The 16,451-nt window shown below is 37.3% G+C and overlaps 1 protein-coding gene across 6 annotated transcripts in view; it reads left to right on the forward strand.

Annotated features, from left to right (window-relative positions):
* Positions 1-16,451, forward strand: part of CACNB2 (calcium voltage-gated channel auxiliary subunit beta 2) — a 324,544-nt gene that overhangs the window by 98,914 nt on the left and 209,179 nt on the right. Inside the window, exon 1 of one of the 6 annotated variants that reach the window (XM_033100603.1) lies at positions 3,442-3,994. The exons of 4 other annotated variants lie outside the window; for them this stretch is intronic. In XM_033100603.1, the coding sequence (XP_032956494.1) occupies positions 3,947-3,994 (48 nt within the window). In that variant the 5' untranslated portion in view covers positions 3,442-3,946. Of the gene's footprint in view, positions 1-3,441; positions 3,995-16,451 lie in introns of those variants that run through there. One more of the 6 variants, XM_033100599.1, reaches the window with a different exon arrangement.

Raw genomic sequence — 16,451 nt, forward strand, 5'->3', positions numbered from 1 at the left:
TAGTTTGGAATGTCCACAACGGATGGGGTACTCGTTTCCTGAAACCAGAGCCACGAAAAGAGCCACAAGCACTCAGGCAGAGTCAGCCCTGCCGAGGGCCTTCAGTTCTACCACAGAATTTCTCTAGATTGGGTTTTATTCTTTGTTATCAAAGAGTTTTCTTCCCAAAAGAAGCACTTCATCCAATGCTTAACATCCACTGTGTACTTTCTCTCTCCTAACAAATAGTAACATAGAAAGTGAGTAGTAAGTAAACACTCATCCTCATACTTGAGAAAGACTGCCTGAAATAAATCTCTTGGACTTTAAAAATCCCTGGTATTGACATCTTAGGCCTTTATCTACAATCACATTTAATTTGCTGCTTTTGTCATTCTACTTCTCATGGTCACTTTTTAATATTTTACTGGTAATATATCTCACATTATAACAAAATAGCAAATCTAACAATCCATTAGGTTTGTGATTTAGCTGCATGAAACAAACAGCTAGTTTTACTGACTTGATTATTTAGTAGAAATTTATTGCATCCAACTACAGAAGTTCAAAAGCTTCAGATTTCTCACTAATATAGAACTATTGCCTAGATTTTTTAAACCAAACAGTCTGGAGGTTTCTTTTCCTCTGTCTTAATAAAATAACCGATATTTTCACATTTACTGGCTTCAATAATTCTGTATGTCCTACAAGCTAAAGTCTAAATTCTTTGCTGTGGTTTTCAGGGTACTTCACAGTCTAGTGGCAGCCTGTTGTCTTGACTCTGAAATCTCTTCCTTTCCCTTTTTCCCTCTCCCACACCCCTACCTCCTTCACAGTCTTTGATTCTGTGAATTCATCATTCATTCCAGAAACACTTTGAAGTACTTTTAAAAATGCAGGTTTAACTTCTATACTGAGGGCAAAATAAAAGTGACTTAAACAATCCAGGAGTTTGTCCCTTTTTCACATTACAATCCACATGTAAACAACATGGTCCTAGGAACTCAGGCTCCTTCTGTCTTGTTGCTCTGTTCTCCTGAACTTACAGCTTCCTTCAACATAAGTGGTGGTTCCAGCTCTGGGCAACAAAGGGAGAAAGAGAAAGGGGGAGGCACATGACTGAGATGTTGGCACATGTTATTTCTGTTCCTATCCTATTGAACAGAATTTGGTCACATGGACATACCAAGTTGCAAGAAAGGATGGGATATTTGCCCGGCAGTCCCATGTCGATGTCTGTTCCTACAGATGAAGTAAAGAATGGCTAATAAGGGGACAGCTATGTATCTTTGTCATACCTACTATGTGTGTATTACTACGCTAAATGCTAGGGGCATAGAGATAAATAAGGACTGCATTGAGGGGAGAACCCAGTTTAGTTTGAGGGATTTGGGGTCAATCCCTGTCATCTGAATATATGATAAATATTTATTTACATTCTTCTAGTATAGTCTCTATAAACAGCATTTATTCTGTATATAATCTTCTGTGCTTTTTTATTTGCTACCTGATTGCCTGGGAGAATTTCTGCCCCCATTTCTCTCTGGATATAATTCTACCCCCTTTGCAAAGGCCCAACAGTTCCCACCTTTGTGAAGTTTGTAGTGCTCTTTCCAGGCATAGTTGAGAGTGTCACTGGGGTTCTCATAGCACTAAAACACTGTGTTCTGTTTCCTCTGTTTTGTTATAAGTGCCTAGAGACATGCATGGATTGTGTTTTATTTTGTTTCCTGTCCCCAGTACCTAGCACAGTGCTGGGCAGATGGAAGGTGCTCAATAAATGTTTTCTGAGTTAGATTAGTTCTTAACATCCTTTTCTTGTGGATTCTTCGGTGGCAAGGTGGGCGGATTCGCTGGTGAACTAGCGATCACTCTCAGAATATGTATAATAATATCATAGTTGATAAAAAGTTTAGAGAATTAGAAATCATATTCAGAATCATAGGGGAGATAATGTTTCCAGTGTTTTCATCATATTCTGCGTTCACTTGTATTCTTTTTTTAAAAAATTCGGTTATTCTAGTAAATGTGTCCTCGTTGATGTTGATGAAACGTCCTTAATAAAAAGTTGTTCAAATTATATGCTCTCTTATGTTACTGTATTTCTCATTGATGTTTCTTTAAAAAACCAAATTGAAATCCTACCTACTAGAAATATATCTTGCATGGTCTAGAAAATGTTGAATATTTTCCAGGACTTCCTTCAAAACCCAATCTGCAATGTGATTCAGAAATTCGATTTTACTTTCAATTTATGATGTAAGCATGAAAGTAACTTTATTGTCCACCTATAGTCTGTCCATATTTTCCTTTTGGACCTTCAAATACATGGAAGATTAGTTAGTATATGATAAAGTCACAGAAAATTCACAGCCTATTTACATTATATAAATTACTGGGTGTTAGTAATATGGATGCTTATGTTTCGTATAGACAATACATTTCACTATTTGGGGCCTCTGTTACTTTATTAGTCAAATAAGAACATTGAACTAAAGCAAGAATTTTTTTCAGTTCTGATAGCCTCTGAGACTATTAATACTATAACTTTATCACTTTAAATCATAGTTATTACTTTAAATCATAGGTTTTAAGGAAATGTTGGTAGTGTTGAGAGTGAATAGGCTTTCAGTTTCCGTGGACCTACATCTGAGGTCATTTTAATGACCTCATGGTGGGTCACCTTAATCTGAGACATTAAATAGTTAACATATCCTCAGGTGGTGACAGTACATGGATTGACATGGGCATGGGGACAAATGTGGATCGATGGCTGTGGCACACTAAAAGTCTGTATGAATCATTGATTATTAGAATGACTAACATCATACAAATTAATAGTTTCTTCCCCAAATGTTTTAATAATTCATCTTTTCAGGTGTGACATATACCAACCTTTTAGGAAGAATGTTATGATCAGCTCAGTCTCTGCAAACCATGTCTTTAGAGAAGGACATAAATTATAGGTTACAAAGCATATTCATGTGTAGGGTCTCATGCTTGGGAGGCAGCCTTATTTAGTTTCTAGTGTCTAAAATCAAAGTGATATATTACCTAATTAGTTAATTAGTTCTGACTCGGATCAGATTTGCTTGCCGGAGTTATGTTTATTGAATGTGCTTTAATGTAGAAAATGAATATTTGGCAGTGGGGCGGGGGGAGAAAAAAACAACTGTGTTAGCTGCAGTGATCGAGGGCGTGGGGTCCCGAGGCCACTCCAACAATCCTTCCTACAATTCATGTGAAACACGTACTACAAGACAAAGCATCTGACAGTTGGGAGGGTGGTTCTGTGGTCCTAGGAATCCAGAGTGAATTAAAGTCCAGACTCTGTCATTTTTCAGGGTAAAAGGTGGAGGGAGAATCGCAGATCAGATATGCCCCAAGTGTTACCGAGGGAACACTGAGCGGGGATGCTGCTGCCAGTCTGCCTGGGAGGGAGGAAAGCAGTAACGGAGGTCTGCAGCAGGAGCAGCAGTGTGCTCAGAAGCAGTAACACGAACAGCAGCAGGAGTAGGCCTCCTCTTGCACAAAGCAGGAAACTGCAGCCCCGTGAAATGCAAGATCCTCTGATGTTCGAAAATCTCCCGAGTTGAGAATGGCTATTGTAAAAAACGTTGCCAAGAAACTCTAATGATCCGGCCCATCGTAACCATGCGTTAGCACTAGTTACTGCAGGGAAATGAATGATACTTTGGGTAGATTTCTGGTCCATAGACAACTCTCTGAAGAAGAAGAGAGCAAATTACCTGCAAAAGAAAAACAAGGACCACAAAGTTTGGGCATGCCTGCCAGAACGGTGGTGTTTTTAGAAACTACCTAGGAGGCAGAAGCTAAGTGTTGATTTGCCCATGCCTCTTACCTGGGAGCCGAAGGTGGGAAGAAATGGACAGTGGCTCTCATGAGAAGACAAGGCACAGTGCAGCTCGGTGAAGCCACACGCTGACTGCGTTCTGCACCGCTCTTCATGCAGTGCTGTGGGCTGGTGCATCGGCGGCGAGCACGGGTGTCCTATGTAAGTTTCTATTGCTGTAGAATTGCAGCGAGGGGCTGAAAATACTATGCGTGTCTGTCTGGTGCATGTTGCCTCTTTCAGATGTTTTTAATCCCTGTGCTGAGGCTCAGCCAGAGAATCAATCATTTGTACAACGAGTTTGCAAGGTACCTGAGATATATGAGATGCTGAGATTTTTCCAGAGATGTTTTTATATGTCTTTAGTGCCGTGCTACTTTGATAAGGTGGGCAGTAACTTGCACGGGGGATTGTTTGGAAAGTCCATTGTCTCAGAGATCTGTATCAGTACAAACCAGTTGATATTCTCTTTTATCTAGAATAGTCCTGTTTTCATACCTGAATTGTGGCATGAAAAAAAAATTCTTTTTGAGAGAAATACAATGGAGTTTGTCAAATTAAAGGTAGCCACAGAGGCTACCCATAAATCCTATTTTGAACAGCTTCAGAAAAATAATAGATCGTAATCGTTTGATGGATGACACAGCTGTTACATTAATGCCAGCATTTACAGCAGCTTGCTCATTCTGTGATTATTTCACTGAAATAGACCTTATTGCATGGACCTGCCGTGTTTTGCAAAATGGCTGTCTGAGTATTAAATTCTACAAGGCAGGCTTACACAAACACTGAAGTATCACTACTTAAAATGATTGGATGCTAATTAAAATATGCTGTGCAGTATGCTTGCCGACAGGCTCCGAAGAAGCGCTTGCTTTATTTTCATACTCCTTTTGCACGCGGTCACCTTATTTTCCAGGGAGTGATGTGAAAGGGAACAAGAGGTTTATGCAGGCTGGCCAAACTGCAGTGCTGAATTGCTTAACACTGGTTGGAGAGTCCTGGCTGCAAAACAAACAGAAAAATCTACAAAGAGAGCTAATCAATACTTAAGCGTATCATCTAAAGAAATCTGTGACCTTGGAAAATTGGCCACTAGAACAGATATATGTGACACTTCCAGGACAAACAAGGTCAAAATCTGATATGATCTCAATCATAAAGTTGGAGAGAAGGGGTGGGAGGGTGGGGAAGGGATAAGTACGTTCCTATCAAATCTTAAAAATCATATTCCATTTTACTGAGTAAGTAAAAGCATAAAAAGCTCCTTTAATTAACGGTGTTTTGTAATTGTTACATATTCTGTGCCATTTGTCTTTTGAATGCAACAGTTGACACGTAAGAAGTAAATGTCCTACTGAGGTAGCCAGCAAAGATTTTTAAAGACGACATCTGCATGGGTAGGTGGCTAAATTTTCCAACAGAAAAATTGATTGCTTTTTAATAGGATTTGAGAATAAGTGTTACAAAGTTTTTAAAGTACAAAATGATCCACATGAAGAAAACCTTAAAAATAAAGTTTTGAAATTTAAAATCCATATTTTTATAATATAATGAAGACTGACAATTCCATAGCTTTTTGAATTTTTGTTTACTCTTATATAATGAATTCGAAGAAATCTGTGGTTGTATAGTCTATTGAATAGAGGAATTCTGAAGTAAGTCCTCAAATAAAGCAATGATTTTTACCCTCTTATTTCTGTCCTTTTCCTGACATTGAACATGTAAATAAATAGAAGAGACAGCATAATCTGTATTTTCTGGAATCTTGGCTGGAAGGTTAGAAGATTTGATTCATCTGCTAGTTCTCAAACTTTTTTTACCCTGTTATTTTGGTTAAGGAACCACAAAACACATAGGTCAACTATATTTTAAAGATAAAAGAGATCCATATACCTTGGTTACTAGTAATACATTTTCCTTTATTTTAGAACATTTATCTTGGGAACTTTAACCTGTAACCCACCTGCTGCTGTTTTAGCATCTTTTCTTTGACAGCTTAATATATGGGTTGCAATTTTCTTTATAGAGAGCCAACCCAAAGCCGTAGGGATGTTAAATCTGACACCTTTCACTTCCTTGGAGGAAAAGAACCTACTGTGTACAGTATTGGCAGTGAGATCTCTAATTTGCCTGCAAAGCAGACAATACATGGAATCTAGAAGCTGCTCAGTGAATAACCAGCTGGATAGTAGGACAAAGAGCAGCCCCAAATTGTGTGTCGTACTAGTGATTGGGGCCTTTCCTGTTAAATGTCCAGTAAGTGGACTGGCCTGGTGTCCTTTCTCAAATCTATTGTCAATTTTAAAGGAGTGATGAGTAAGATCATACCAGTACTAAATGCCAAATAAAGTTTAGAAATTAAAAGTATAATTTAAAAGCAAAGGTGATGTAAATGTGATGGAAAGAGAGAGAACTGATTCTGGATGGTGAACACGCGATGTGATATATAGATGATGTATTACAGAACTGTACACCTGAAATCTATGTAACTTTACCAACAACTGTCACCCCAATAAACTTCAATTAAAAAAAAGGAAATGTATGTAATATATACACTAGTTATATAAATCAATTGATACATGCACGTATCTCAGTCCTTCACTAGTTCTTACATCTTTTTTTAGTATGAAAGCTTTCTTTAGGATTCCTCCTACTCTAACATTGTCTCTCAGAAAGAATGTGAAAGCTATGTGGGCTTTGAATTAAGTTATGCACATATGCCACAATGCTTCATTTCTAGGATTTTGCCTTGCACAGCTACCCTCTTTATTAGGTTCCCTCCTTTCACTTGTGTAATGTTACCTTCATGTTCCAAAATTGTTCTGTGAGCAGCGGGCCCTCCCTGTAGGCTGTGACCCCTGTCTTTCTCTATAGGACACGATGCATAAGCCTCTCCTTTTGACATTATTATTAGAATCCATGATCTAGTCTTCATTATTTTGTCGACCCCTAACAATTGTTCTCTTAGAACCCAGCTTCCTATCTCAAGAAGAAACATCCTATTATTATCTAAACAGTCTTGCTGTTTTTATTTTATTAAATGACATGAAAATCTGTCAGCTGAGTAAATACTCTTAAACTTAAAAGGATATATATACATATATACATATATATACATATATGTATATATATGTGTGTGTGTATATATATACATATATACACACATATATATACACACATATATATGTATATGTATATATACATATATATGTGTGTGTGTGTATATATATATATATATATGAGCATGGTAAACTCTGTGTGCTGCTCTGTTAAAACATGTGTAAAATATTGGCATTTGCATGCATGGGGGAGTAGCGATCGATACTCTTTCTGGAAAATTTTTTATTGAAGTATCACATACATGCAGAAAAATGCAGAAATCATGTGTTAAGCTTGATAAAGATCCACGAAGAGAACGGATCTGTGTAACCAACACCGACATCAAGAACCAAGCAATGTCAACACTTGTCATTCTTTCCACTCACCCATTGCCGGCCCCCTCCTCTGGGGTACCCACTAATCTGACTTCTAACAGCACAGGTACGAGTCCATTTCCCAGTGTTATAGAAATGGACTCGTACAATATACGTTCTTTTTTTCTCCCGCTTCTGTGGCTCATCATTGTATTTGTGACATTAATCCATGCGCTTGGTTGTGTTGTAGTACATGTAACTCTCATTGTCAGGGTTGTGTAGTATTCCATTATATGACTATATCATAATTTCATTATCCATAGCACTGTCTACAGGCATTTGGGTAGTTTCCAGTTGGGACTTTTATAAATAGTGCTGCTAGAAACATTTGTGACATGTCATTTTGTGAACATGTATGGATTTCTACTGGATATAAATCTAAGAATGAAATTACCAAGACAGAGGGGTGTGTGTGTGTGCTTAGCTTTAGTTGATGCTGGTAAACAGCTTTCCAAAGTGGTCCATCAATTTAGAGTCACCAAAACGTGGTGGTGTCATAGTTTACATTTCAGCGTATCTGGCGTACAAGTATCCCATTATGGTTTTACTTGGCATTTTTTTCTGATGATTGATGAAATCGAGCACCTTCTCATACATTTATCGACCATTTGGAAATCCTTTTTCATGAAGTACCTGTTCAAGTCCTTGCCTCTTTTTCTATTAGGCTGTCTTTAGAGGCATTTTATTCACACACACACTCACACACACAAAACTGACAAAAAGGAAAGCAACTGGTCAGTAGCATAATGAAATGATTAGAACAAGCAAGTATATATGACATAATTAGAATGTGGAATCAGGCTGACCTGGGCATGATTCTTTGTGTTATGTTTTTGTTTGTTTTGTTTTTAGTGTTGTGACAGTGGGAAATATTGTGTGATAGTGGGGATTACTTTTTCTGAGTCCCAATTTCCTCATGTACATAATCGGGAGAATAGTAAAAGCTTGAAGGTTTATTTTAAGAGTTAAAATGAAATAATGTTTGTCAGCACTAGCCCACTGCCAGATACACAGTAGTTTTTCAAAATTGGAAGTCACTATGAAATGAGATCACGAGATATTCTATGTCCTACAATACGAGAGAGTAGTACGGGATGGTTGACAGAAACTCTAAACTGGCTGAGTGACTGCCTGTATTAGTTACTTGATATTAATAGCCTTGAAAATCTTTGGTAAATGAGTTAGATGGAGGAAGATGACCTAGTCTATATACGAGCAGACTGTCCTTAGCGTATGATTACTTCTGAACTTTTCAAGCAGGTAAATGTAATAAGATAACCAAATATTACTTTTGCATATGTTATAATTTTGAGCAATTCAGTACTCTAGTTCAATTCTGATTGTTACGGTTGATGCTCAATTACATAGACTTTCAAAGCTTACAAAATACTTTTAGCCTCATCATTTCATTTGACATTAAAGCAACCTTTAAGAGTAGGCAAGGCAAATGATGATATCACCGTTTTATAGAGGCGAACACTGCAAATGAGAGAAATAACTACACTGACACTGGCCACAGAGTGTAGTGGCCAAGCTGAGACTGAAACTGTAATTTATTCCTGTTCCATGTACAATGTTTTGTTTATCTTGTTTGGAATGTATTTCTAAGTTTAAATAATGGGGTATAATTACATTTAATTAACACTAAAATTTTGTACTGCATCTGAGTTTAAAAATCAATTATCATTGAACCTGGGACGTGCTTAAGTGCCAGTTAGAGATTTTTGGTTAGTAGAATTGTAGGTAATATACCTTTTTGAATTATAGTTCTTCTCTCACAATTCATACTTTTTCCAAATTATCAGAATTGTCATACTAGTTAAAATAAGTTTAAGCTGCACACTTGTTATATATACCTCGTAAAATATGTTTAATGGTAAATTAGTTTTTAAAGAGGTTTTGGTGACATCAGTTCTATTCCTCCACAGATATGGGAATAACATTCAGACATATAGTGGGTTTAATATATATGATATACCTTATAGTGGGTTTAATATATATGATATACCATACCATATATATGATATCACTTGGAGCTTTTCCAGTTATGTCTTAAGATGTCTTTGAAAGATGATATTTGGCTTTTAAGACCTGTGTCCTTTAGAGTCATATATATATGTATATATTTGTGTATATGTGTGTGTGTATATATATATGTGTGTGTGTGTGTGTGTGTGTGTGTATGTTTTTGTTTGTTTGTTTGTTTGTTTTGCCTTGTCTCCTCTTAAAGGTATTTTCTCAAGAGACTGCTGACTTTTCAGATTTGGGACTGCCTGTGATACTAATACTTTTAATTAAGGACATATTCAAACCCTCAATTTGACTCATTAATCCTATCAAAATTGATCCTATCAACGTTTTTCTCACTCATGCTCACTTTTCTAGGATGTGAAAATATCCATACGAAGATATATGCCTATGTCAGAGTGGACCTCAGCTTCAGAAATAACAACCATGAGTGTTTAAAATATTTTACAATGAAAATATTACTTGATGGTTTAATTTTTCAGAGCTTTAAATTTGCTTTCATTCTAAGCTTCGGTACATGAGGACATTTTATTACTAGAAAACATGCCTATAAATGTTAAGAAGCACAGAGGGGGAAGATGAGATGATGTTAGGAGTTTGCAACCTCTGGGTGTGTATGCAGAATGATCTTGGTGATGAATTTTCAGGGGCAGAGCACCCTCCAGTTGCTTTAAAGCCTTCTCAGTACCTCCCCAGTTATCGCTCATTGCTTTCTCTTCCCATTGGAGAGGCAGTTTGTTTGTTTACTTACTTATTTTTAGGAAGATAGAATTAAAAATTTTTTTTTCAGCTTTCTTGAGCCATAATTGATAAATAAAATTGGAAGATACTTAAACTGTACATTGGGATAATTTGATATATGTATACATCATGTAAAGATTCCTCTCATCTAGTTAACTAAGATAGCTATCGCCTCAGATACTTATTTTTTGTGTGAACATTTAAATTCTACTCATCAAATTTCAGTGATGCAAAACAGTGTTATCAGCTGTAGTCACTGTGTGATTCATTAGAACCTCAGACCTTATTTATCTTATAGCTGAAAGTTTGTACCCTTTTACCATCCTCTCGCTCTTTCCTCTACCCTCTTAACCCCTGGTAACCACCATTTTACTCTGTTTCTTTGAGTGACTTTTTTTGATTCCACAGATAAGTGAGGTCATACAGTATTTGTCTTTCTCTGACTGACTTATTTCACTTAATATAGTGTCCTCGGGGTTCATCCATATTGTTGCAAATGGCAGGATTTCCTTCTTTCTCGTGGCAGAATAATATTCCGTATGTATATACCACACTTCTTTATCTAGTCATCCACTGATGGACACTTTGGTTATTCCCGTATCTTAGCTATTGTGAATAATGCTGCAGTGACCACGGGAGTGTGGAGCGGCTGTTTAATATATGAATGACGGACTCAGAGCAGAGGCCTAAAATTTGTACACTGTAGATACTTGGGCAAGTCACTCCATCATGCTGTGTCTCAATTTCCTTTTCTGCTAAACAACAATAGAATCTTACTAGTACGTTTGCTGTAAACGTTCCATGAATTAACTATGAAAAAGCTTGGCACAGAGTAAGTACTTAATTAAGTGTAAACTATTTAATCATTTGTTATTCCCGCCTCCCTCTGCATTTGAGCACTGCTTCTCCTATGGTAAGCAAGTTACTGAAAAAGAGCCATCACTTTTGCAAGGATGGATTTACTGTTTTAAAGAAAGCTTTTGTAAAGTTTATTGAGTTAGGTAGAACTGTGGTGGCCACCACCCACCAGTTTATTCCTGAAGCAATTACTGAACTCCTGATCTTTGCCCAGGGCTATCCTGAAAGTTTGAGATTCAAAAAGAATTTTTTTTAATTTATTTTTTTATTATTTTTATCACTATAAGCAAGGCTTTAATGAACAATATGCAAAAGTTAGTGCAATTATTCTTCTGGGGAGAAACTTGGACATTAATATATTTAGTAGTGTTTTTTTTAAAACACTTTTCTCACTAGGCACTTTTTTTTTAAATTAAAGTTTATTGGAGTGACAATGGTTAGTAAAGTTACATAGGGTTACTCAAAAAATTAAGAATAGAGTTACCATATGACCCAGCAATCCTTCTCTTGGGTATCTACCCAGAAAATCTGAAAACAGTTATCCATAAAGACATATGTGCTCCAATGTTCATTTCAGCTTTATTTATAGTGGGCAAGAAATGGAACCAACAAAAGTGTCCTTCGATAGATGAATGGATAAAGAAGTTGTGGTATATATACACAATGGAATACTATTCTGCCATAAGAAAAGGTGAAATAGAACCATTTTCGACAGCATGGATGGGTCTTGAGATTATAACACTAAGTGAAATAAGTCAGACAGAAAAAGTAGAGAACCATATGACTTTACTGATATGTGGAATATAAAACTGAAAATAACAAAGGAACAAGACAAACAAATGAAGAAACAAAACCTCATAGACACAGAAAATAGTTTAGTGGTTACCAGAGGGTAAGGGGGTTGGGGGGTGGGAGATGAGGGTAAGGGGGATCAAATATATGGTGATGGAAGGAGAACTGACTCTGGGTGGTGAGCACACAATGTGATATATACATGATGTATTACAGAATTGTACACCTGAAATCTATGTAACTTTACTAGCAGCTGTCACCCTGATAAACTTTAATTTAAAAAATTACATAAGTTTCAAGTGTACAATTCTGTAATACCTCATCTATATATCACATTGTGTGTTCACCTCCCAGAGTCACTCAGTTCTCCTTCCATCACCATATATTTGATCGCATTTATCCTCATCTACCACTCCGCTTCTCCCTTACCCTCTGGTAACCACTAAACTATTGTCTATGTCTATGAGTTTTGTTTCTTCATTTGTCTGTCTTGTTCCTTTGTTGCTTTCAGTTTTATATACCACATATCAGTAAAATCATATGGTTCTCGATTTTTTTTCTGTCTGATTTATTTTGCTTAGCATATAATCCCAAAATCCATCCATGTTGTCGCAAATGGCACTATTTCATCTTATCTTATGGCAGAATAGTATTCCATTGTGTATATATACCACATCTTCTTTATCCAATCACCTATGGAAGGACGCTTTTGTTGTTTCCATGTCTTGGCCACTGTAAATAAAGCTGCAATGAACACTGGAGCACGTATGTCTTTAAGGATACATGTTTTCAGAGGTTTTTGGTATATACCCAGGAGACAGATTGCTGGGTCTAAGAGAAATTAAATCCCTAATCCCTGCCCTCAGGAAGGCCTGGCCCAGTAGTGGAGATATATGAGTTTATGAAACATTAAAATGTTTGACTGACTTAAGCGGAATATCCAACAACATGAGAAAATAGATGATATGCCATCTATGGGTGAGAACACCAAACAGGCATTAAAGAGAAAGGGTTAGGTTTGTGCTGACTGACACAGAAGGAAGTCTTCATCCTGAGAGTATGTTAAAGAGCAATGGATGTAGTAGGATTACCTTTACTCTAAATGTGCTTATATTTATATTCGTATCTGCATCCGAAGCGGTGTAGAAGACTATACCAGTGAGTGGGCAACTCACAGAAGTGGGATTATATATGGATGGGTGGGATTTTACTTTTTCTATCACTAGACATTCTACAATAAGGATGTTTTATTTTTGTAACAAATATTTAATATGGAATAAGAAAGGCTTGTAAAATATAAATTAATACAGAGTGTGCCAAAAAATGTATGCACATGTTAAAAGAGGAAAGAATTGTATTAATATATAGCAATAATAAAAGATGAATACAAGTCATATTTGACTTCTATAATTATAAGAGGTGCTCACAGTGGTTACCATCAGTGCCCAGACACTATCATAATAGTTCGCCATAATCAGAAGTGTCTGGACACTGATGGTAACTATTTGGGCAGCACTGACTAAAGTGTTAACATCTCTTAAAATGTGTATACATTTTTTTTGTCACCCAGTATATAGTTTACATATCCTAGCTCATTCAGAAACATTTCGCTTGAAATGCGTTGAGTGAAAATAATCCAGAAATGGAAGAATCTGTTCATTGAGAAATGGTCATATGTACTCAAAGCACCTTGAAGTAAAGAAGGGCATGGCCTGGCTGGTTCTTTAGGCTTGATGACGTATCATGTATAGATATGCTCAAATGGGGAGCAGGGTTGACTCCTTTGCTCTGAAGGCTAAGAACCTTTTTTGTGAAAGGTGATCAAATCCTACTGAATTTACTTGCTCTATGGCATGCCTTTAGTGTTAGCACATTTCCTCAGTAAATGAAGATCAGAAGGAATACATGAGATCTATATATACATATATGTGTATATATATGTGTACATATATATGTATATATATGTATATACATACACCAAAAAAAAAAAAAACTTCTTCCAAGTTTCAGACCCATATAACCATCCACAAGTCTCCAAATATCTCTGGAAACTCCACCCATCACTGCTCCTCCCTTCCATTCTCCCACCAGAACCTGTATCTACTCCCATTTTAGATGTCAGATTAAAGGGAGTCATTATATTCCCAGTTGTCCAAGCCAGAAACGGGACAATTTCATTGTCCCATCTTTGTACTCTCATATCCAGTCAATCATCACCAGTCATTTCTCCCTCAAGAGTTCTGGAATCTGTTCTCTCTCTTGCACTTACCTCAACCCTTGTCCAGCCTCCAGATATTTCCCTCCCAAGTTACTACCAAAACCTCCCCACTGGTCACCTTGTCTTAGTCTTAATTCTGCAACAATCCATCCTTTACATTGTAGCGTCCATTGCAATTTTTCTCAAATTCAATCATGTTATTTCTTTGCTCAAAACCCTGAGTGGATTCCCATTTTCTGAGAATATAAATACAATCTGCTCAGCATGCTACTGGGCCCTTCTTGATCAAGCCCCTGTTTCCTGGGCCTTGACTCTGAGCACCTTCACACTCTGAAATCCCAATGGCACGAATGGCATTCACGTCTCCAACACATGGTATGGTCTTTTGCCTGTGCTCAGAATAGCTGTCCTTACTCTCTTCCTACAGTAGCACTAGCTATACCTTAGCATAGTTACTCTTTAATTGTCAGCCTCCCTTTGAATTCTGAATTCCCTCAGTTCCTTTTTCCTGATTGTATTTCTATTGTCCAGCAAGAATGCCTGACCTGTGGCAGGTGCTCAACACATATTGGTTGAGTGAGTGAATGAATCAATGAATGAATGAATGGTGCTGGAAAAGTTATTAAATTCCTATTTTTCCGTTCTGTTCCCTTTGGTCATTACAATATACACATTTTATTTTATATTTATGTAAAACGTATTGCGTAATGAATTACACACACGCACACATGGACACGCATACACGTGCCCCTAGAACTTTGATGATATAAAGTTAGGTTTTTTGGTCTCTTCAGTATTTATAAAGTAGAAGATAAATTTTGTGGCCAGACTTTGAAACTATGTAATCATTTATTCTTGAGGCCACTTTTCATTGTTTAGATTATATTCTGTTTATTTCTTTTAAGGATCTAAAGCAAGAACCAGTTTATTTACCCATGGCAAAGACCTGCTCAAGTGCAGAAGAGACCTTAGCTTGATTTAAATGATGAAATGTACCAAAACCCACAAACTAACTTCATTTAAAAACAGTGGTTACAAAATAAGTAAATTAAAAACAGAAAAAAAACATAGTTTTTAAAAAATATCTTTGAACACAGCCATTTAAGCACCACTGGATTATTTTGGGAGGAAGCCTTGAGTTCAAGGCTTTAAGCACTCTGTGTATTAAAAGCTGCCCTAATGTCTTTTGCATACATAAAATTCTTAGGAGATGTGTCATTCCCCTTTATTTACCCCAGGGAAGCCCAGGCAGGTAACAGCCTTTGTGTGGTTGGATTAAAGCCCTTTTATTGTCAGATGACCTTTCTGCTGAATAGATCTGCCTCTCGTTGGGCCAGACTCCTCTGTTCTCTCTCTCGGTTTTACATCCAGATAGCAGCCACTTGCCTTCCCTTTGAATCATCTGAAGCAGCATTTTTTTCCCCCTTGCACGTTTGTGATGAGGGTATCACCTCTCTCTCCCCATCACCAAATGAATAAATAATTTCTATAATCCACTCTGATTTCCAAACAGTAGCGCAGAATAATGGGAATAAAGGGCAAAGCAGCTTCTCCCAGCACTGTGTGTAAGGCACTGGACATGGAGTTTCTGTCTCTCACCATTTTTGTGTTTGTTTGTTTGTTTGTGACGGCCTCAGTGAGTCTGTGAAGCTTCCCCCAATGAGTCACTGACTTCTCTTGGGTTGTTTCATTATTCAGAAAATCAGGTTGTTCTTTTGTGTAGATATTGGACTATGAAACAAAGTCAGTCAAAGGGCATGGATCACAGCCTTTTTTCTACGCAGATGAATCGGACCCACTCACATCAGGAACAAGGAGTTCTGCATGATTTTCAAGGGTCTAGTTGAAGGGGAACAAGACAGGATGGTGCGGAAAGGGGTGCTAAAAAAAAGAATCCACTTGAAAAATGTGGACTCTCTCTTCCATTTTCCCCACCATGTTACACACCTCTGTATTAACAATCACTTTCCAGTGTTTTATAAAGTGTGGAAGAAATATGGTAATTTGGTAGTGACGGTTCACAGCAGTGTTTCTCTGTGTGTTCTTTAGGTCACTAGTGTAAGAATCCTTAGGGATGTTTGTCAAAAAAACAAAAGCAGATCCCTGGGAACCATCTCAGACCTGTGGAATCTGCAGCTCAGAATGGATCGTGATTATTTAATTTTCAATAATCTCTCAGTGTGATTTCTGTGCACACTTTTGTTTGAGGAAAGCTCAGAGAACCAAAGGAAATTTGAAAGTCAGATTTGGGGTTTCAGAAATCGTGGCTAATCTCTTCAAAGTCCTTCCTCTGAGGTGAGTCACTTCATCTCAAGTCAACTTGTATCACATTACTCAAGGTTCAGCTTCCTAGGAGAGACAATCCTATGGCCCAGTCCTTCTTCTCAGACCAGGAGAAGGGAAGGCTGGTTGACTGGTCTCTCTTGCCAAGCCAGCATGCAGTGGAAGAGGAGGATTTCCCAAAGGAAAAATCCAAGTGTTGTTTCTAGAAAAAAGGAAACTAAGA

Source organism: Rhinolophus ferrumequinum (genome assembly GCF_004115265.2).
Source record: "Rhinolophus ferrumequinum isolate MPI-CBG mRhiFer1 chromosome 5 unlocalized genomic scaffold, mRhiFer1_v1.p scaffold_110_arrow_ctg1, whole genome shotgun sequence".
Taxonomy (NCBI): Eukaryota; Metazoa; Chordata; class Mammalia; order Chiroptera; family Rhinolophidae; genus Rhinolophus; species Rhinolophus ferrumequinum.